The sequence below is a fragment of the Toxorhynchites rutilus genome, chromosome 1, assembly GCF_029784135.1.
Source record: "Toxorhynchites rutilus septentrionalis strain SRP chromosome 1, ASM2978413v1, whole genome shotgun sequence".
Taxonomy (NCBI): domain Eukaryota; kingdom Metazoa; phylum Arthropoda; class Insecta; order Diptera; family Culicidae; genus Toxorhynchites; species Toxorhynchites rutilus.
This window is the reverse complement of record NC_073744.1, coordinates 22,285,312-22,308,897: the sequence shown is the minus strand read 5'-3', so window position 1 is coordinate 22,308,897 and position 23,586 is coordinate 22,285,312. Positions and strand designations below refer to the sequence as shown.

The following is a 23,586-nucleotide window of genomic DNA, read 5'->3' as shown; positions in this document are numbered from 1 at the left end:
AGTTCCGTTTTTGCGTGAAGAACTTTCCTCCGATATTATGGTGAAGACATTTGAAGACATTTTCTCGTACCATGTGAAGACATTTGAATAAATCATCTAACATTCCTGCGACGCTCAGCCGGTTTCTTGCTTGCATTTGTTTTGACATTTGTACCGTGCGCCCCAAAGTATATTGAAATAACTTCCAGGTAGGCTACATCACTCGATGCATTATTGTGAGTTCTGATATTCAATGTTAGCGTTTTTTATATTTAATGGAAATTTTTGCAGCAAAAAATACAAACATGACAATTACATTGCAAGTGGTTTGTGCGGTGGTTGGTATCAGGTTGTCTCGTTTCGAATACACTGGGTTAAACAGGAAAACATATGCTTTCAATATTTGTTTATGGCTAGCGTAATGAAACGAGGCATACCTAAAAATTTTATATGCGTTGCTCTCAAACAAGCAGTTTCTATAACGATGCTATTCGTATAGCCAACTAGCCCCTTTATATATGAAAAATAATATTAAATGGGATTAACATTTAAAACTAGTACATACAATAAACCTTTGTTTCACGTTAAAACCGATTTTTTTTTTCATGATTATTAACCATTTTGAGAACAAATTTTATAATGCGCAGAGTGAATAATTTTTGGAAAAATCGGCACCTAGCTTATATTTTTTAACCTATTTGAGGTGAAGGTGGAAGCTAGCCACAATGGCGCTCATTTCTTTCATCTCCCTCCCTCACCCCTTGCCCGAAAATCAATAATTTTGCGAAACAGTGTGAAGAAAATGATCGTTTTTGCACACTTCCCATCAAGTAATGTAACCAAACTCTAATCGATTACTCAAAAGATATTAAATTTTCATTTGCTGTCGTACTGTATAGTGAAAAACTTCTGAAAACTCGAGCTAGTGCTCTGAAAGTTAAATTTTCATTTTTCAATTTTCGGCATTTTCGGTTTTGTTTGTATTGGTGAAAGCATCGTTATTTTTTCGACACTGATGCCAGTAAACATCATCGAAACAGCTATAAAAACCACTCAATAAAATGTTATTTCTGAGTCATAGCGTTTCATGCCATGAACATCAATAGAATAAAATTGTGTTGATATCAATACAATTGTTATTTTTACGTTTAATGGTTCTATAATGTAAGTTTTAGCAACTTTAACATTGGGTAAGGAAATTGTATTGCAGAGCCCGGAACACTTCCACGGCTGCCTATGCTTTCAAAAACAGTAAACGGAAAAGTATTACATTAAATCAAAATGACTCGGCTAACGAAGAGAAGGGTTAACGCTCTCCAACGTGTATATGTGAAAACAATACGATCAACGAAGGAAAATATTAAGGAATTATCAACATAGAGTTACTATGCGGAAGAACTTGTTAATACCAAAAGAGCCCCAATTCGCATGTGTTATAAATTTGCTCATGTTACGCTCGCGTATAATCAGAATTTTACTTCATATGCAAATGCACCTTCTATATATATATTTATATTTGCAATTGTTCATCGGAACATATTGTTCATACATTTTACTTTAGTATTGAATTTTTTTTTTCAAATGTATTCAAAGACTCGTGTCAATGAAGCACCACACAGTCTGATAAGTGAATTCATTTATTTACGTGTGCTTTGCTCTCACAAACACTATCACCCCATTTTTACATGTAGGTTTACCTATACTACTACAATGGCTAGCTTCCACCTTCACCTTAATAAAAAAAATTTCCAATTTGCTTATTTTATTGCATCAGCAGTTCGCTATTTTTCATCCATAGGTCGCTAATTTTTTAGACGCTCAAATTTCAAGATATCGTCACAGACCAACTCACCAACTAGCCCCGCCCTACCCTCTCATCAATTTCATTCATTTTTTCAATTCAATCCGCGTTGACGGCATTGAGCTTCGCTTATTAATTTAGGGGAGCGCCAGAGAATAATTGATTTTCAGGCGAAATGAACACGTTTTCAAAATTGAAATTATCAATGAGAATTAACTTTTCCGTTTCAAATTAGTATTCTATTTGAATGAGAAACACTTTTTTTTGCAGGTTGCGAAAAAATGTTATACAAAAATTGTTTTTGAAGACAACTTTATATTATAATGAAAAGATTCAGTAAGAATGTTAGAAATGTATAGACAAATTAACAAATAAAAGTCAGAAATACGTGTTTCAAGTTATTAAATAATATTATGTGAAAATTTTCATTCAGATTTTAACTTTTGAAAACTGGCTCCATGTCTCCTATTCTGACAGAGATTACACTAATGAATTTGGGACCCAAATTATGCCCCCAATTGGAAATCGCCACCAGTCGTCGAAATATAACTCTGACTTCTTGGAAGGCACTAACGTTCCAGTTGAACTTTTACCTTCTCAACGTAGCATTACTTGCGTCAATTTTATTAGTAGTACTTGGTTGAGATTTCTATGCAAGATAACATGCCTTGCAAGCCGGAAGAATTTTCTTTGACGAAAAATCTCCTAGCTAGAACGGGAAACGAACCCGAATCACCGGCATGATGGTGTGGGACGCTAACCATTCGGCCACGGGAGCACACAACTCTGTCATCGCGAATATAACTCTATTGGGCAATGAACACGGTGAAAAGAGACTATGTACGAAAAGTACTTTGATAGAAGAACACACATTGTGTTCCAAAAAACCAATACATGAACATTTTTTTCTAGTTTCATTTAGCCGTGTGCTCCCGAACGCAACAAATGATAATCAGAAGAAGCAAGGCCCGGTTAATTCAAAAGCATACAATATGGTCTTTTCCAAAGCTTTAAGGTTTGGTACCGTTGTGCTGCTTCTTCACAGGAAAAATATATAATTTAACCATGTTCACTTTTTGTCTCTCTATTCCTTAAAGACTAAGCTTATTCTTCCACGTCTTCTCATCAAATTGATGATTGTAACATTGAGCCTAAAAATAGAAAGAGAAATTAATAAATTGCTGAAAACTATTCCATATCTCACTTTACGATGATTTTTTCTCCAATGTGATTTGGCAGCAGAAAGGAATAAAACTTGTCTATGCTTCAAACTGTGGAATACAAATTGAGGGACAGTAATATTCACCTTTGGGTTGAACCGATTATTTTTGTTTTAAATCACTTTTCTGATATATTTTCATATTCTGCCCAAGCGCGGTTTAACTTGCTGCTTAATATTTATTCTTATGTTCATAACATTTATATTTATGACTTATCTTCACTTATCGCGTGTGTTTATTTCAACTCTTGTTCAATCTGCTGTCGCTGCTACTTGACTCTATTTCAGCTTTGATTTAATTTTCCATTGTTTGGAAAGTAGCCGCATCATGTCTCGTTTAGCTATGCTTACCATATTCACAAAAAAAATAAAACTGTATTCTCTACTAGTGTTCTCCGCGTTTTGCAAATATATATATATATATATATATATATATATATACTTTTATTAAATTTTCTTCGTAAAAAAGATATCACTCCAATGTAGTTGTTTTTTTTTCTTTTGCTGTTTTGCTTTTCAACTTTATCTACATATTACTTTACTTAACCCAGTAGAATATAGAGATATACATATGGAAGGGTTTCTTACAGATAGTTTTTCTTCCACGTTTGTAAGTCAGAGAAATGTGCTTTTTTAACTCGTGCGTGATATATCGCAAGATTTGGGGGGGGGGGGAGTTTTTTCTTCATCCAACTCTGGCATCCTTCTGTCCATCCTCACATCAGCTGTTTTTTTTTTCATTATTCATTATTTCTTACAGTTTGATAGCGAAATAGTTTTGCTGCTCGAGGAACTCATTCATCCGATTCCGCGCATTTTCCGTCTTTAGATGATGACTTTTTCGGAACATCTGTTGATTTACGGTGAAGTACACACCATTTTGAACGAATAAGAAAAACTAAGAAACATTCTTGTCTTTGTTTGCATTGCATATCGTCTAGGAATGTGTTTGAACAGGTGTCATTTCAATGTTTCGATACAATTCAATACGGTGTGGGGGATGATGAAGATTGAGGAAGATTGTGGTCCAGGGGAGGAATTGAGTACAGGATGAGTCTTGTTTTCGTCTTCCGAATATGAACACAATTATTTCAATCGGCATTTTGTGTTTCGCTGAAAGTACATACACTGTACAAATAGAAAAAAAGTGTGTATGTTTGAGGTGTGAATTGCCAAAGTTGCTTGGGACCGATCACCACTGCTGAGCAACAATGTGTTTCACTTAGTAATCGTGTTTGTGTATAATTCAGCTATAGAAACTGTTCGATAGTAACCGTAAAGATCTAAAGTAATTCATCAAAAGCTAAGCTGTTTTGATTGTTTCTCTCTGCCTGCCTCATCTAATATGTATACAACTAAGATTAAACATCCTAAACAAAAAAATAGTTCAATTGTGTAAAACAAAAAAACATTCGTCTTGTGTGAATAAACAAAATAAACACAGAAACACAGCTCAGGGTTACTTCAGCAAACGTTTTCAGGCATCCACCTCGCAGATGAAACAATTTCGACACACCCGCACCGCCTTCGTCAGTCCATACTTGGGGAGTGGGATGTAAGCACTGGCGCAGACTCCGCAGAAAACTCCACCACAGTTTCGACAGTGATGCCGCCTTCGGAAAGGTGTGAAAGAGGATGCACAAGCCATGCACCGAGGAGCGTCACCGTCGGGTATCCACCGGGGTGGTGCCTCAGGCATCAGTCGCTCCTCATGTGGCGTCCCGTTCACCGGACTGCTTGGGCTAGATCGACTCCTGTTGTACTCTCCCTTGGATCCGATCGCACTGTGCCTCCGATGGTTGCCACGCAGGTTAGCGCCAGCGCTTCCCCCGCTGCCTTCCACCACAATCGAAGCGTCACTCAGACTCACGCTTCTTTCCTGAGCGTTTCGGTTTGAACCAGCGTTGCCACCCGTTACCACCGAAACGGACACGTTCACCGTCACGCTGCCATTCTCTGTCGAAGCCATCATTGTTCGTGGGGCTGACGAAGCTCGTACCGGGGAAGATCCCGGCGAGTCAAACACCGAATCGTGCAGTTCCTCGGGGTTAACCTCTTCGGCGGAATAAATACTCTGGCTCGAGCCGCCACTGTTCTGTCCCGGTGTGATAACATCCCGCTCGCTGGCACGGTATTCGAACATTTCCGCCGGATCAGGTTCCTTTGTTTTGTTCCCGTTGTTCGCAACCGGTTCAGGGGGTTCCTCCGGCTCCGGAGGAGACGAATTGATGATGAATACACTCTTAAGCATTTGACGCAAATCGGCGGCAAAATTAGTTTGCAGCTGGTCGGCAACACCTGCGATGCATACGAACAATCGATGCAAAAGGTTCTCCGTTGTCCTAAAATTGAAAAAAAAAATTGTGGATTACACGTATCATAAATATCCACATCAATTTACTTGAACTTGATCCTCCCAGCAGCCTTCATCGCCATAGCCACTTCCTTCGTGGCATCTTCACCGCCATTGCTGCTACTACTACTGCTGCTGCTGCTGCTACTGTGGTGCCCTGATGACGGTGATGTATCACAGGTTATGTAATCCGAAGATGAACCTTGACCGGCAATCGATGAGGCAGATCCTGCCGCTGCACTCGTTGTTCTATGTTTGGAATAATGCTTCCGACCGGCAGAACCGCTACTCGTCGCCGTCACCGCGCCTCGATGATGCCGATGGTGATGTTTATGATTTGGCCTCTTCCCGATTGATTTTGTTAAATTAGTCGCGCTAGCGCCGGGGTCCAGCGATTGGTTCGATCGGTATATATCACAAAGCGTACTCTCGCTGTCATCTTCGTCCTCGTCGTTCGCGTCCTCATCGTCGTCGCGACGTTCGTATTCCTCCACTTCGCCCTCCTCCTCTTCGGAGGATTCGCTGATCCTGCGGATGGCGGTCACGGGCCGTTCCGTGTCCAGCTCTGGCGAATGATCCAAACTAGGGTTTGCCGTTCCGATACCCGAATCACCCGGATCGTGCTCGGATTCGGAAAGAAGCTGTTCTATTCGAGCGTTTGAAGAAGCTCCCAGCTTCAGCTCTTCGTCTGTTGCAATAAAACTATCGGTCAGAGGCGCTTCGTTCGTCTGCAGTAGATTCCCGAAGTTGGTGTTCGGAATGAGGTATCCCGAAGCGCAATCTGACGTTACCAGGCCATCCTTGAGAAGGTTGTTGGGGTTGTCCCCCTCGTCGTCACTGTCCGATGCGTCATTCTCGTTATCGAGTATTCGTTGTTCATTAACTACTAAAGTACGATTTGTATAAAAATGGTTGTCTTGATTCTCGCCCGTCTCGAGAACACTCGGGCCATCATCGTCCTGGTCACAGCTACCTCTACAATCCGCATTGGTGCTAGCACTAGTTGTCACGATAACCACATCGTCATTCCGGGGCGACTCACCACTGTTATTATCGTTTTCATTTTCATCACAGATTAGTTGCTCTTTCAGACTGATCTCTTCGTTGGTGCAGAGCAATTTCTCCAGCTGGTACAGTTCGTGTTTGGTTAGTGTCCTCAGCAGGTCACGCATTTTGATTAGCAGCTTCCGGAATGGTCTGAACATCTCGGAAATGTTGTCCGCCGGTTGGTCCATATTCAGAGGACCATCCTTGAATATCACCAGCCCGGCGACGATCGCAAGCCGCGGAATCGAGAACATCAGCGCCGGGTCATAGGAATCCACCTGGTCCTGCTCCAACAGACCCATCTTGAGGGCCCGTTGAAGGGTTTCCGAGAATAGCACACATATCAACTCCTGCATCTCGTACTCCTGTTTCGACTTGACCTGCACCATCGCACTCACGTACAGCAGCTCGAACTCCGCAAACAACCGATCGAATATCTTCAAGCTCTCGTACAGCTGCTCCGTCGCCGAGTCGTTCACGTCCAGCTGCAGCGTCAGGCTGTTCGGGGTGTTGTTTCGAAGGCACTGCTCGCGCAGCAGATTCCGCACGTTGTCCAGACTCTTGGTGACCGCCTTGGCCAGCGGTCGCATCATGGCGCTCTCCAGCTCGCGGTTCATGATCGACGAACCGGCCGCCAGACACTCCGCCCCGAACCACAGCTGGCCGGCGAGACTCTCCTGGAGTACCTCCTCGGGGAACTTGGCCCGGAAGGCACGGGCCGCCCGATCCTCGCCCAGCAGCTCGTCCATGATCTGGTTCGTGATCGCCAGCACGCGATCCTGGAAAATATAAAGGGAAGCGGATATGGATTATCGCAATTCTAAATCCCCCGTGGGGAAGTACGCGATTGGATCCGATTCCGACTGTATTTTTGAACATCAACGAATTTTCCTCCGACATTTTCTTGTTTGAAATGTACAGTGATAGGCAAAAAGGTCCACCTTGCATATTTGGAATTTTCTCTCAATCTCTGGACAATTAAAGAAAAACTACTTTCGTATTTTCGTAGAATTGTATATTAACTATTTCTCTTTCGAGTAATTAACAAGTTTTGCCATTTTTGTTAGATTTTGTTGACTACATGACTGCTTTAATGTGTGCAAATATGTGATGATAAAAGACGGTTGTTTCCAACAAAATCAAAATGGGTCGAAAGAAGATTAGCATGCAAGTCCGAAATCCTGTTGTTCACGATCATTTACAGCAAACTTCACAGCGGAAGATTGCAGAGAAGTTCGGACTAAACCGGGGAGCAGTTCGTGAAATTGTGCACAAGTAAAAAACTTACGGTTCGCTTGCTGACAGATCCGGAAGAGGCCGTCGTCGGAAATTGTAAAAAAAAATACTTTGGACTGACGAATCGAAATTTGAGCTTCTCAACAAGAAGCAACGCGAAAGAGTGTAGCGGAAGAAAGATAATGGATTGCAGGAACCACAGTCAAGCACGGAGGAGGCAATGAAATGGTGTGGTGATGCTTACCCTGGGCTGGTGTTGGAAATCTGGTGCGAATTCACGGAATCGTGACAGCAGATGTCTACACTGACATCCTTAAGGACAAACTGAAGGAATCGATTCGAAAATAGCTTCGTTTTCGAACAGTCCTATTTTCGTTCCCGCAAAATAAAACCCCTTGAATGGCCACCACAAAGTCCTGATCTCAACCCGATCGAGAACCTGTGGGCCATTCTCGACAACAAAGTGGTGAAAGATGGTGTCACTAATAAGGACACTAATTTCACGGTTCTCCAGAAGGCGTGGGAAGAAAACGAACTTGGTCGAAAGTACGTCCAAACGTCTTCAACAGGTCATTGAAGCTTCAGGAGGCCACACTAAATACTGATGCTTTTAACTTTTTCTGCTTTTATTGTGTGATTTGTTATTTCTCGAACTCGGGCTTTTATACTTGTTTTCTAGTTTTATTTTACGTGCCAATGAAATAAAATGTTTGGTTTAAGTTTAAGAATTGAATCCAGCTAAATATGATGAAAATGCAATGAAAAATGCTGTTTTTTGACTCATAAAATTGCTATTCTTACTTAAGGGGGGACCTCTGTCTGGAAGGTCGAAAACTAATTAATTTTCGTTATTTTCCCCGGATGTTAGGAATAAAGTGAAGTGTTCGGGTATTTTGTTTAAGGTATATTTGAAGATGGATTTCCCATATTTTAAGAAGTGCACGAATAATGATTATGACCAAGCAAACCATTTGTCATGACAATTGTCATGCGAAAATGCGAAAACAGAATAGAAACTGAGAGAGGTTGGCGTCGACATCATGCCTCATACCGTATGTTTCTATTCTGTTTTCGCATTTACGCATGACAATTGTCATGACAAATGGTTTGCTTGATTATGACGCTGTTGACAGCTGGATGCGTATATGCTGTCTGAAAATCGGTACCTTGCTGGTGGTATCGGTTCTGAAGCAACGGGGTGTCACAGAACGAATTCCAATGAATATAAAGCGTTACAAAAAAGTTCTTGAAAATTCGAATAATTGCCAAAATGGGTTATTTTTTCTAAAAAATCTAAAAAACAGGAAGTGGGTTATATCTATGGTATAACCGCAAGGGTGACGTAGGACTATCGTTGATTTAGAGATCATTTGTTTGAAGTTGAATCTAAATCCATTCTGAATGAATGAATAAATGAATATTTGGGGGACTTCGAAAACGAGAGCGTTACGTTGGAGGCACAAGGTTTTATGCATCCAATATAGGATACGAAAAACCTTGTTCTGAAGAATAATCTTCTGAAGCTTTCCTGCTAACTATACTTGATTGACAAATCACAAACCCAAATGTATTATATGGATATTTTATAGATAGAAAACATTAAAATAAACTCTTTCGCTTGAATGTAATTTTCAATTCCAAGGGGAACTGGCAGATTATTTTCCAGCAACGATTAGATATTTCCACATTTTCCTCGATACTGGAAGCCCACCATTGGTTAATGCTAATTCGATAACCATCTGATAATAGCACTTGATTGAAACATATTTGGTCACAGTGTTACATGGATAGAAAACATTAAAATAAACTCTTTCACATGAATGTATTTTTAAATTCCCAGAGGAACTGGCAGATTATTTTCCAGAAATGATTAGATCTTTCCGGAACTTCCTCGATGCTGAATGGCATCCAAACGGAAAGAATTCCGCGCGTGTATGTGTGTGTAGCGATGTCTTCCCGGGGAACCATTTGTGGCATCACTCTCCTCCTGATGGATTCCCTTCTGGCCTAGGGTGCACAAACAGGCTCTTGGTGACACCGTTCATCCGCGCTTTCATGATAAACGAAGAGCTTCACCACAACAGCGACAACATGCTCCAATCGCTGTTCAATTAGAACTGAGTGGATTCCCGAGCGGCGCTCGCTTATATACCGATTGGTGATTTTAATAGCCTGTTTTGAAAGCAATTTTAAGACTATTGAAACAAGTTTTTGGATCAAAAAGTAACAAGTATAGAACGCGTAGACATTTTATCTTTCGAATGAAGTGTTTATCATACCATTTCGTTCAGTTGTTTAGGAGCTATTAACGCTCAAAATCTCGGTCTCCGGCGTAACGCTTTCGTTTTCGAAACTTTGATTTTACACCCCGGTATAGAAATGAAAGACGTAGTCCTACGTCAAAAATTAGGTATCAAAAAATGGCTATATAACGCTTTAGATAAATCATTTTTACATGCTGATAAAAAATTCAACCAAATCGGTCGAGTAGATTCTGATATATCGATACCACCAGCTGAAAAAAATGATTCGAGAAAAACGTACAGCAATACTATATCCCTTGAGGTGACTTTATTTTTGGTTGTAACTTACCAATTCCAAAAAAAAACTTCGATCGAAATTCGATTTTTTCGATTAACCCCCGAAGACCGCTTAACCCCCTTAACAAAATTGAGAAAATCGTAATCTAATGCTGTTATTAATACAATGTAAATAAAACTTTGTTTATATCGGGGCTCTGGCAACCCTATCCCAACCAATACAAATTGTGCGTAGTCAGCATAAAGCATAAGTCAGCATAATAAGCATAATATTTGATTACGTTGAATAGTTTCCTTTGGCAAGCAATGTTTGGATACCCATCCGGAAGCTTTCTTGGCAATTTGCAATTAAAATCACTGCTGCAGGATTGCGCGGGGCACTTCATTTTTAATTTCAGGTTATGATTTCTATGCTCATGGTTTTCTATGCTAGCTACAAAAAGATGGCCGCATGGGACATCCCTGGTTTAAATTGCTTCAACTCGATTGCTAAAAATACCGCACAGCTCTAACTGTCATGACATGAGGAAACGAAGGGCTACTCAAAGGTTTTGAGTGATTTTAATACAGTGGCGTCTCTGTTATATCACTGGGCGTGTTTATCACGTCTCGTTTATATCACTCTCGAATTTGTCATTGAAATTTTTTTTCTTATATCACGTTTTTCGAAACATGAGAAATAATGTAAAAAGCTCAAATCTTCGTTAAATTATTGAACAAAACACAAGCAGAAAAAATAATTAATTATTTCGAAGCATTCAATTGTAATGAACAGCCGTACTCACAGTTCTTACGAAAAAATTTCTTACTGCATAATTTGCCACCGATTTCTATTTGAAAGCCCCTCGTATTACTTTCATATGTTCAGAATCAACAAATATGGGTTATTCTAAGCGACTTTGCTTACTTGAAATGAGATACATGGCCCCGGCCATTTCCCAATTTTGAACAGTGTGAACAGTTCATAATGCGAATCGAATTGATCGGTGGTAAATTAAAACAAGATGTGCTGTGGCTTGTTTTTCAATGGTGTTCAAGTATTTCAATGCTAAGTGACCGCCTCTAGATCAAGACTTTCGTGGAATAACATGAAGAAATTGTTGTACAACAACATATACCAGCAAGCGGGTCATAGAAAATTATTAAAAATTAAGATATGTCAACTGTACGAGAAAAATGGACAATTTGAAGGAACTAAAATATAGCAACTTATCCAAAGCACAAATCGCAAAACAATACGGTGTACATCGTACAACTATTAGGAATCTGTCGGTTTTGAATTCATCAAGCAGTACAAGACAACTCAAAATAATTGGTAATGAAAAAATCAATAGAGAACAATAAAAAATCAATAATAATCAATAATTCTTATAATAGATACAGACAGCTAGAAACTGTATACATGTAGTTTCTCAAACAACAAGAATTTAACAATGTCATCAATTCTAAAAATATCACTTACAGACTAAAAAGTTCGCACTTCATTTTGAAGTTCGTGCGTCGTTTAACACACTGAGCCCCGAATTTTTCTTGCTGCTCTTTCCATTCAGCCCGCATCAAGAGCGTTTGCACAGTATCAGTCCCAGAAATAGGAAATGGCAAATTCGAACTCGATCGAAATATCACTTTCGAACGAAATGTAAATCCGTCGGAATACATAATTGGGGTGACTAACTCATTTGGAGGAAGAAAGCGCTGTAGGAAACAAAATTGTCAAAACCGCATATCTTTCATGCCATGTTCCTAAGTTTTCCAACTATTTGGTCACCTGGATGGCAACTACTTTGTGAATGGTTCCAAAACCATTCTGTTCCGGACAGGCGTAAGGTTTTTGCCCAAAATGAAAAAAAAATCCGCTGATAATAGATTGATAAAAGTTTTTTCAACCGCCGAATGCAACATCTATTGCTCTACCAATGAACCAGAGAAAGATTCAATATATTAGGTTGGGGAAAAGGTTATCCATTATTTTCTCGTTGGCTGGCTTTAGTGATCAATATATCGCGTAATATCGATCATACAATTTCAAGTTTACGCTCGTTTTTCAATTTTTTTCTTAAATTTAAAAAAAATCTTTTTCAGTGCAATACACTAAAATAATGACTGTCAACAAATGGACCGTTTGAAGCTAGCGATCGACCAGAGACGTTCAGAATTGGTCATCAAAAGAGGTGTTGTGTTCCATCAGTACAACGCAAGTCCACACAATTCCGAGAGCTTGATTGGAATGTTTTAATGCAACCACCATATAGTCCGGACCTGGCAACAAGCAATTACCACCTTTTTCTCGCATAGAAAAATTACCAGAGTGATAAGAAATTGGGACCAAGGGAAGAAGTTTTTCGCCAATACGGACCAAGACTTCTGTGATAGAGACATTATGAAGATACGTTTAGAAAGGCAACAAATTTTACAACAAAACGGTATTCGACCTAAATCATACAATCCGAAGTATATTAAAAATAGTTTTGTATTTCACCCAAAAATGATGGATTACATTTTCCCCAACCTAACATTTGGATATCGTGCGAATTGTTCTTGAGAAACCCGACAAGGTAACTGAGCAAATCTTTCTAAAATCTATCGGACCGGTGATATATTCCGTTATTTATCGTGCCTCCTAATTATTAAATCTTCAATTACGGTGGCAGAAAATTATTCTTGGGAAACCTTCGTAATCTTGGTAACTGAGAATATTCATTTAAATTTAATAGAATAGGGGTGCTCCCTTGGCCGAGTGGTTAGCGTCATAACTAACATGCCGGGTGTTCGGTTTCGATTCCCGTTCTGGTCGGAGGAATTTTTCGTCAAAGAAATTTCCTCCGACTTGCACTGTGATCACGCGTATTCTAGAGCTTGCCACTCAGAATGCATTCAAGGCGTGTTATTTGGCATAGAAATCTCAACTAAGTACTAATAAAAATGACGCAAGTAATACTACGTTGAGACGGCGAAGTTCCTCTAGGAACGTTAGTGCCATTGAAGAAGAAGAAGAAGAAGAATCGTCCAATTACTAACAATACCATTTGAACTCTAGTGTTGTGTTCAGGCGCGAAACTTTCAAAAAACAAAAATTCCAGTGTTTCATAACGATAGAACCAGATGGAAAAACTCTCACTCCTTCATAAAATTAACGTCAGTTTAACATGAATTACGATAAGTTTTTAATTCGTAGGTCATCTTTAAGTCTCAGTCAGTTCAAAAGACCCATTCGGAGTGGTTTTGACCATGCTACGACATATTGTAGTGTATATCTCGTTCTACGCAGAGGATTCTGCTCGTTTAAGCTCTTCAAATGACTCATACTGCTTGTAAGCTTCATCTACTATTCGTCGGATCACTCTTCAAACGTTCCTGACAAGGTTTGATTTGGTAAACAAGCTGACCAGTCCTGAGTTTGAATCCCCTATTCATTGAACCATGCCATAACCTTCCAGATTTTAATAATTAATGCCAAATTACCCAAACATTGTTTTTGATGCAAGAACAGCAGTAAATGATTCTGAAGTACTTCGTTGTACTTCTAACTGCTCATTCGTGTTGATGGTAAGCTATCTAAACCAGGCCTTTTCGAGAAAATTCTCCCTAAACCATGAAAATCCTATTTTCATAGCTGGGAGTCCAAAAACTAATGTGGAAACTAATCCCATGGATTTCACTGTTTCGGAAATTTACGGAACGTGTCATTTAATTTTTCTACTCGTAACTTTGCATGCGGCAGTTTGATGGTTTGGGGAGAGTTTTCTCAAAAAGGCGTGGTTTAGATAGCTTACCATCAACACGAACGAACAGTCAGAAGTGCAATGAAGTACTTCAGAATCATTTACTGCTGTTCTTGCATCAAAAACAATTTGATGATTGGGTAATTTGACATCAATTCATAAAATCTAGAATGTCATGATATGGTTTAATGAATAGGGGCTTCAAATTCTGCACTGGTCAGCTTGTTTACCAAATCAAAATCCTTTCAGGAATTATGAGGAGTGATCGGACGAATAGTAGTTGCAGCATTTATTGTGATTCATGTGGAATTGACGTTAATTTTGTAAAGGAGTGAGAGTTTTTCCTTCTGATTCTATAGTAATGAAACACTGGAATTTTTGTTTTTTGAATGTTTCACGCCCTAACACAACAATTATGTTCAAAAAACAAAGTATAAATGAAGATAGTTATTGTATTCTACACTATATACTTCAATTCAACCGACTTCTCACATATCTCTGGAAACTCTGGAAAATGGAGTGGTTCTATAGTTCTGAAACGTAGTGTAGTTTTGGGGAGCGTCAAAGAATAATTGTTTTTTCAGGCGAAATGAACTCGTTTTAAAAATTAAAATTATGAATGAAAACCACTTTTCCGTATCAAATTAGTATTTTATTTGGTCGAGATCTAGCGAAGTAATGTTTATAAACTTGTTATGTGTCATTCAGAACGATTGTTAAGAATAAATATTATATATTTTCAGAAGACAAAAGGGAACTTAATCCTTGCTAAATTTTTCAACGACACTTCCAATGCTTTTTTGACCTCCCCGAGGTAATTTCCTTTCATCCAAATGATTCCATAACTCTTGCTGAAGATTATCTCAAGTCCTCAAGCACCGCTGTTCATTCGTAGCCCTGCCAGTGTAAAGCAGATCAACTATTAGAATGACAGTCTTTATTACCTCCGAAGAAACAAAAGATCAATAAACTAATATTTTCGACACCCATTTTATCTTATCCATCGGTTGTCGTATCCAATCGGCGACGCTAGGAACACCACAACGCGACTTGGCTCACCTGTCCCTGTCGCAACCGTCCGACCAGCCGTGTGCACCGAACCGGTTCAGCGCGTCCATCGAAGCTGTCCAGCTCGCTGGCAACTGCCGTCAGTGCTCGGTCCGCATGGTAGAATCTCGCTAGCAGCGATTTGTCGTCAGCCTGAAAGAAAACGGTGAAGAAGTTGTTGTTAGTAATTGGTTGGCTCCGAATAAATTCATAAGCTTCAAAAAACTTAATTGGGACTAATCGTGAACACCGGGTAGTTATCAGTTTTGGTATCACAGCTTTAGCACACACACACACACGTGTGTGTGTCATCCATATTGATGATCCTGATGATTTGAATTCAGGTTCACGGAACTTATTATCGTTTCGCTAGAATGAAGAAAGCAAACGCACACGTGTTGTTTCTACGGATGAATCATAGCTTCAGCCTCAGTCGAAACAGCATTCAACCGGAATATAGTATATTATTTATAATGCTTCCGTACGCGAAAAGTCAATAAAGCAATCACCAGCGCAGCGCGCGTATGGCTCGAATTCGTCATGTCTTGTTAATTTCTTTTTTTTCTTCCTCTCCCGTGAGCCCATTTCACGCTTACCGCCCTCCCTTGCGTTCGGGTATTGTGTGTGATTATGCCCATTTCTCGTACAAACAACTAATCCGATTATAGAGCCATGAACGCAACAGCTGTTGAGCAGGGACTAGTGGTGATGGTGGTGGTGCCCGGTGATAGCGACATTTATGCATTTTCCTCGCTCTATAACACGTTCCGCTACCGCCCACCCACCGCCGTCTGGGGTGATTAAATGGAGTGAAAGCAGGGAAAATATGGGGCCTTCACTGCCCTCGTTTATTTCGACGCACAACCACGACGCTGCCGATTACGGTTCCGCCGCTGTTCCTTCGATACATTTCCGTTTCATTGGGGCCAACGCAAAATATACACAAGAATCACAATTTTCAATACCAATGCGCACCACCGAAGCGTGTCAGGTCAAACCGCCACTGCGAAGTGAAACTTAAGCCATTGAATAATATGTGAGAAAACACAGAATGAAGCAAAAAAAAACACAAATTCAAACAAAACAAGCACTGTTACAGTTGTATGTTTTTATTCCGCTCGCGCAGCAGTCAGACGTGAAACAATATTAGCATTGCACACTCACCTTCAGACGGCCGGCTAGTAAGTACTAGAGAGGAGTTGAACAATTGACCGTAATACCTACGGCTCTGGCTACGAACGAGGAGTACATTCAGCATTGTTAGGTACCGACTCCCCCATAACCACCAATACCACCGCCGGTGTCCCGATCGAAATTTATTGCATGTTGCCTCGGTGTTATTGCCGCTGCCCATGGTGTACAACTCTCAGCTGGTAGCCAGGCGCTGGGTGTTGCCACAACAGAACTCAATCACTGTTACTAGGTCGTGGTATGGTCTCGCACATGCAGGGCCTGTACTCGCAGACACGAACTCGTCCCGCAGAAGCATGGTTGAATTCTGAATATCTGACGGTGGTTGGATGGATCGAGAACTTTTCCCAGAATCTTCAAATGTTTATTCATCGTACTTGCGGTTGAGAGATTTCTTGGATACTTCTCGCTTCTCTGAACTACTTCTCCCTCTTCATCCCATCCCCCAGTAGTCAAATACAAATGATTAGATAAGGTTAACTGAAGAGATACTTAAGTGAAAAGTAACAGTAAATGGTGTGGCTTTCGAATAAAGTGATTATCAAAACACTTTGTTTAGGGGGTCTCCGTAGCCACATTAGTTGCGCGTTCGCTTAGTAAGCGATCGATCGTGAGTTCAAAACTCAGGGCCATCATTGTCCATCTTTGTGTTGTTACAGAATAGCTACGTCCACGCAACAATCATCAGCGATGGAGATCGATCCACGGTCGAAATAAGATCGATTCATCCATACAATTGCTCTGTTCTGCAGACACATCGGGCTGCTGTTCTATTAATAACTCAACAATGATCATATCAACTGTCTCCACTGTCCGGTGGTCTAACTGGATAATATAAGAACAGAAGGAATACTCTTACGCCTAAATGACTACTGTGTAAATGTACCATATGCAATGGTATAGAAGGGAATACTCTTACGCCGAAAAATGGCAACTGTGTAATGTGCTAATTATAGATATGATAAACATGTGATATGTACACGATTCAAATTCTGCTCTTTTACAACTAATATGCTAATGAGCCTAAAATAAAAAAAGGAATGAAAAATCGAGGGGTTGTACCCGAGACACGACCGCTTAGGACGTAGGACTACGCAATCTTTTTTTTAATTTATTGGTTTATCATTTCGGATATTATTTGCGAATACGTCGAAATTTCATAAATAACTTTTTAGTAATAAGTTCCGGGGACCCTGAGAAGGTGGTTTTGTAGAATTATTTTGAGAAGCAATGATTCTTTCTTGCCTTTGCGAGAACAATACACTAATTGGTCATATGTCACAATTTGTTTCTTTATATCGATGCACGCATTACACTGAGTATTTAACGATAGGCATCTTCCGTGCATCGCTATTCAACAAGCATCAAACACGTGTCCAACAGATGTACACCGTTGCAGCGATAAAATTCAAGTGAAATATTCGCTAGCGTTGACAGCTCGAGGGGAAACATGAAACGCAAACCAGCAGAATAAGGGACCTGTGTTGTGTCGGGCACAGAAAGATTCTGAGAATTTTACTCAGAGAAGATGCAATACTTATACGATAGCTACAGCTTACTTACTTCGCAAATATTCTCTTTTCGCTATCCCCATTCGTTGTTTCTATTCTAGCGACTGCATAAGTTGCTCGTTATTGATTATTGTTATCGTTCGGGAAAGCACGCAAATGGACAGAACAAATGTATGGGGAAATGGGAATGCTTTCAATTTTCATCAATTTAAACTATATACAGACTATGGGATTGTAATTTACAGCATATCAAACAAATCATAGAAAACTTCCGATCCGATTGGTATGCAAATCGTTAAAATCCGCTCGCAGCAAAAATAGTTATTAACGTTAACTTTATTTCATAAAAACGTGACCTGTTTTCTGATGTAAACCCTTAATGTAAGACGTAGTCCTTCGTCAAAAAATAACATTTTGTTTAGCTGGAAAAATTATGACCGCTCAAAGGACGAATCGATTCCTCCTCAGGCATACCCAGCGCAAATAATACCCCCTCTCCAACCCCCAGCAATTGGACTCATCGATCGATAGCGGCATTTGTGAGCATTCGATAATAGAAGTGCTGCTTTTACCAAATGCGGCTCTGCGGCAGGAAAGAAATGGGATTGGGAGAGAAGAGTATAGGACTTGGCGAGCTAGCGAGGCCATGGATGCCAGGTGATTTTCACATGGTACGAAAAAATGTCTTCAAATGTCTTCACAATCATGTTGAAAGAAACAAAAATCCATAACTTATTCGTGAACAATGTTTGTTAGATTATTCAATGTTTAATCCAATTGATATTGTTATATAGCGCATTTAATCAGCTAACCTTGAAGTTTTTGAAGTTCATTTCAATAAATGTGAACAAAAAATATATTGCGAAACAGCGAATTAAACCGTTGATTCGTTGGATATCGTCCCATACATCCACAAAAACGGAGCTATGAGAAGTGTTCTATTAAGGTGGGCTGTACGAAGATTTTTTTTTAATATTTTTTTAGCTCAATTTGTGTATTTTAGCTTTGAAGTTTTGGTTGTAATTTAAGCCATATCCATACAAATAATAATTGAAACGATATGTAACTAGAAAACTTTTGATTTATGGAGCGGTCATGAAAAAAAGCGAATGAATGACACCGATTTCTTTGACGATATTTTCGGCCAATAGTTGGAATTTTAACGAAAAAATATCTCCCAAAAATCCACATACACAAAATCACAAAATCAAATGTCTTCAAAATGTCTTCTCAGTAAATCAAATGTTTTCAAAATGAAGACTTGTCTTCAAACCTGGCATCTCTGAGCGATATTATATTCTCATGTCACTTCGCAATCCCAACCAAATGGGTTTTTCCTCTTTTTTTTCTTCTTCTTGAATTATAGAGACTTTAAACGTTTGCAGTCCATTCGTCTCTAGCCATGAGAAGGGCCGTTGGGGACAACTCAATCCAAACTTTTCTCCATCTACCTTGACAAAGACACTTCATTGTCCTTCGATGATCCTCAGCAGAGCGTGTCCGTTTCAGCGAACATCAAACGACGTTCTTGAAATAGATTTCCGAGCTTATATACAGATTTGTGATTTCATACGCCTATTTTTAGACGGCGCCAGTGGTTGTATGGTTAGCGTAACAGCCTCACAATCCGATCGGCCTGGGTTCAATCCCAGCTGGCGTCGTTGGGATTTTCTGATGCGAAAAATCTCTGGTTACGTCTTCCTTCGGAGCGGAAGTAAAATAAGTTGGCCCGGCTCATGAGTTGTTGAGTCTGATAGGTAGGAACAGGTGGAGTCGCCTCCCTGATGTCGGTGATTGGCACTAAAAGTGGCGGAAATAGGCCGACGAAAAATAAGCGAAGATAGAAAAAATACGCCTATTTCCAAAGCAATTTTTAAGCTATTGAACCAAGTTTTCGGGTCAATAATCAATAAGCATATAAATCTTAGACATTTTAATTTTTGAATAAAATGATCAAAATCCACTTCGTTTAGCTGGGAAAAAATCTTATAGCACAAAGGAAGAATCGATTCCTGCTAAAATAATACCTCTCCCGCCAATTAGGAAGAAAAAAGAGAGGGAGGGACGGAGGTAGGGAGAGAGAGAGAGAGTGAGAGAGAGTGAGAGAGAGAGAGGGAGAGAGAGAGAAAGAGAGAGAGAGATAGAGAGAGAGGGAGAGAGAGATAGAGAGAGAGAGGGAGAGAGAGAAGAGAGAGAAGAGAGAGAAGAGAGAGAAGAGAGAGGGAGAGAGAAGAGAGAGGGAAAAAGAAGAGAGAGGGAGAGAGAAGAGAAAGGGAGAGAGAAGAGCGTAATGTTTAAACGAGCGAGCGAGACCATCTTCCCGTCACTTTCCTATCACAACTAAATGGGTTTTCAAGCGAGCGCCGGCTTATATACAGATTTGTGTGATTCCAATAGCCTGTTTATGAAGCAATTTTAAAGCTGTTGAAACAAGTTTTCGGGTCAATAATTAACCCTCCTGTACTCGCGTGCAAAATCATAACATGTATACTCGCGCACGGTGTCACAGACCGAAAATTGAACTTCTCTGTAATGTTGCCATTGTGTATTTTTCAGACTTTATTGGCATTTATTTGAAGAGGGTATGATTGAAAGAAAAAACTCAGAAAAAAACATGTTTTCTTCGTCTTTATTATGTTTTTATAGTCATCTAATTCAGCCTTCTCAAAACAGAGTAATTTTCGATACTCCAACACAAATAACGAAATTCAAATTTTTCACTGTTATTAATTAAAAGTAAGCAACTGAATATAACTCATGGAAGTATAAAGAGTTATAAAATAACATAAAAACGTATTAATCGATTGTGGTTTCATTGAAGTAAGAATCAGAACATAGCATAACTGCATGCTCGAAACTGCGGCGAAACGTTCCCGTTTTCAAACATTTGAACTTACATCCCAGTATAGAAATGAAAGACGCAGTCTTACGGCAAAAGTCCGGAGAACGAATGATTCCGCATAACCCGCAGGACCCGTTGTTGGTTACATTCTGACAAATATATATAGGGTTGGAGAAAAAGAAATGTCGTATTTCTGATCGAAATTTTACGCCTTATTTAACATACTTAAAATTATCCAATTTAAGTCAAACATGCGCCGTTTTTTTCGCAAACTTGTTGAAATTTGGAAAGCAACTTCATTATCTCCCGCTTATAACCCCCCCCCCCCCCCTCCTTATTTGCAAAAAACTCAAATAGCCAGTTTTCGCAAGCCTCTTTTGAGGCCAACTTATCACCAAGAGCGTTTTGCATGGACCAGAAGAGATGATAATCACTTGAACTCAGGTCCGGACTATACGGTGGGTGCAATAGGACATCCCATTCGCTCCCGTAGCTTCTGGCGGGTCATCAAAGATGTGTGAGGCCGAGCGTTGTCCTGGTGGAAAACAACACCATTCCTATTGATCATTTCTGGCCGCTTCTGGTCAATCGCCTGCTTCAAACGGTCAAGCTGCTCACAGTAGAGAACCGAGTTGAGGGTCTGGCTATAGTTGAGCAGCTCATAGTGGATGATTCCCTTCCAATCCCACCAAACACACAACAAAACCTTCCTGGCCGTCAATCCGGGCTTGGCGAAGGTTTGGGCCGGCTCACCGCGCTTCGACCACGACTTTTTTCGCTTTAGGATGTCGTACGTGATCCTTTTTTCATCACCAGTCACCATATTCTTCAAAAATGGGTCGAGTTCGTTCCGTTTCAACAGTGCATCGCAGGCGTTGATTCGGTCTAAAATTTTTTTTGCGCCAACGCGTGTGGCACCCATACATCCAGCTTTTTTTTGGAATCCAACTTTCTGCAAATAGTTCCAAATGGTTTTATGGCCTATACCCAGTTCCTGGCCAATCGAGCGAGTGCTCCCATGCCGGTCTACTTGAATACGGGGTGTGCGGGGTGTATCTTCGACAGCCACTACACCAGAACGAAATCGATCAAACCAACGCTGTGCTGTGCGAATCGTTACAGTATCGGGTCCATGAACTACATGAATTTTTTCGGCTCTCGTTGCAGTTTTACCTCGCAGGTAGTAAAAACGTAAAATATGGCGAATTTTTGCTTGGTGGACTCCATCTTTGACGCGCTATAACTTGAGACTGAAAAGGACAACCACAACACTGTCAGAACGACACTTGTAGCACAGATTATCGTCTTTAAATAGCCGTATAGTATGACCCGATGCGATAAGTACAACACAAGATATGTTTAAGTGTTGCCATATATTGACAATATACGACATTTCTTTTTCCCCAACCCAATACCTAGAATTTGCAACTCTAATCTTCCCGCCGAACATTTTTCATTGTTTTTAAGTTGGTACTACTGTCTGTGGTATTTATGTCAATTTTGAGCGCAATTTTGAGCGCAATCTGTCAATTAGTTTTGTTTACAGCGTCATTCAGAACTAGTTAACTTTTTCTTGCTCGGCTATTGTTGATACGGATAATTCTATTGGCCCAAGAAATTGTGTGATATGTGTGCAAAACAATATTTCTTGTGACGAAACATTGAAAATGTTGAAGAAAACATTTGGTAATTCAACTATGTCGAAGACACGGGTGTATGAATGGGTGGCAAAGACGGCCGAGAAGAGAGATGAACGGTTTGCCACGTCAATGACGACCTCTTCAACTGATTAAAACATGAAAACAAAATAAAATGTATGGTGCTCGGAAATCTCATTTTAGTTTAAGAGAGCTAGCCCGTGAATTAAATATCTCTCACGGAACCGTTCGTCATATTTTAGTTGATGTTTTGGGTATGATTTCTCATAGTCGTAGCACGACTAATGGCAAAAGAACTCAATTTTCTTCAAAAATGCCATCGCAATCAAGTGGCCGAAGACATGCTTAAACGATCAAATTCTTATCCTACGTTCATCCAACGCATAATTACTGGCGACGAGACACGGGTGTACGAGTATGACATGCAAACGAGTCAGTAATCATCAGCAAGCGAGCAAAAACCACGAAAAAATCACGTCAAATTCGATCAAAAGGGAAGGTAATGCTAACTGTTTCCTTTGATATTCATAGTGTTGTCTATTCGGAATTTGTTCCGAAAGTCAAAACGGTCAATAGAGTGTATTTACCTTGGCGTTTTGAGGCGTTCGAGAGAGAAAATTGTCGCAAACGCCCAGATTTGTGGAAGGATAACACTTGGATTTTACACCACGATATACACCAGCTCATCGATCGATGATTGTGAACAAATTTTTGACCGAAAATGACTCGAATGTGATTGAACAACCACCGTACTCTCCAGGTATGGCCCCGTGCGTCTTTTTACTTTTTCCGAAACTCAAATCAATAAATGTGGTTTATTTGAAAAAAGAACTTTGCGAGACTGTAAACAATAAGTAAACGAGCATGATAAACACACACGATTTACAAGTAAAATTCGAGGGAATCATTTTGGTCATCGAGAAGATTCCCAACTGAAGGTCCTAAAATTTTTCGTAGAGTAGACTACATCCCATATGAAACAACTCCACACACATGTCAGCGAAATCTGAAACTACCGTAGTCATCGTTTAGTGTACCAAACAAAACATGAGACAATTAGCCGTTGCCCTCCGTTATGCTACACGCTTCCACCGTCGTTGTCAGTGTTTCGAAGTACTTCTTTGCCAGCCAGCACACGCCAACATCGGATTTTTTTTTGCTGTTGCTCTCTGTTTCGGTCACTAATCACAGCGGTCTGACTGTCTGTCTAGGAGGGTAGACTACACTCCCCTTCAGTGACTGGTGGAGACGCTCACTGGAAGTGAGTGTGACCCACTGACATCGATTTTTTTTCGGCAATTGTGATAAATTGGATTTGGGGGGAAAAACAGCTCCGTCGAGAACTACTAATGAGGTGACGGTTTGGTTGGATGCAATCTATCTTCATCGTATCCGGTTCAAGAGACTGCAAGCATCTGGAACGTTCAAAACCGGTAAAGC

The 23,586-nt window shown here is 40.1% G+C and overlaps 1 protein-coding gene across 5 annotated transcripts in view; it reads right to left on the bottom strand.

Moving 5' to 3' along the window:
- Positions 1-3,126: 3,126 nt before the first annotated feature.
- The window catches only part of LOC129776445 (lateral signaling target protein 2 homolog), a 68,606-nt gene continuing 48,146 nt past the window's right edge, over positions 3,127-23,586 (bottom strand). The window contains exons 1-4 of one of the 5 annotated variants that reach the window (XM_055782136.1): positions 16,109-16,247; positions 14,957-15,097; positions 5,401-7,178; positions 3,127-5,341 (exon numbers count right to left, since the gene is read on the bottom strand). In XM_055782136.1, coding sequence (XP_055638111.1) covers positions 4,477-5,341; positions 5,401-7,148 — 2,613 coding nt within the window. In that variant the 5' untranslated portion in view covers positions 7,149-7,178; positions 14,957-15,097; positions 16,109-16,247 and the 3' untranslated portion in view covers positions 3,127-4,476. Of the gene's footprint in view, positions 5,342-5,400; positions 7,179-14,956; positions 15,098-15,170; positions 15,480-15,540; positions 16,042-16,108; positions 16,248-23,586 lie in introns of those variants that run through there. The other 4 variants (XM_055782102.1, XM_055782126.1, XM_055782111.1 and 1 more) reach the window with 4 other exon arrangements.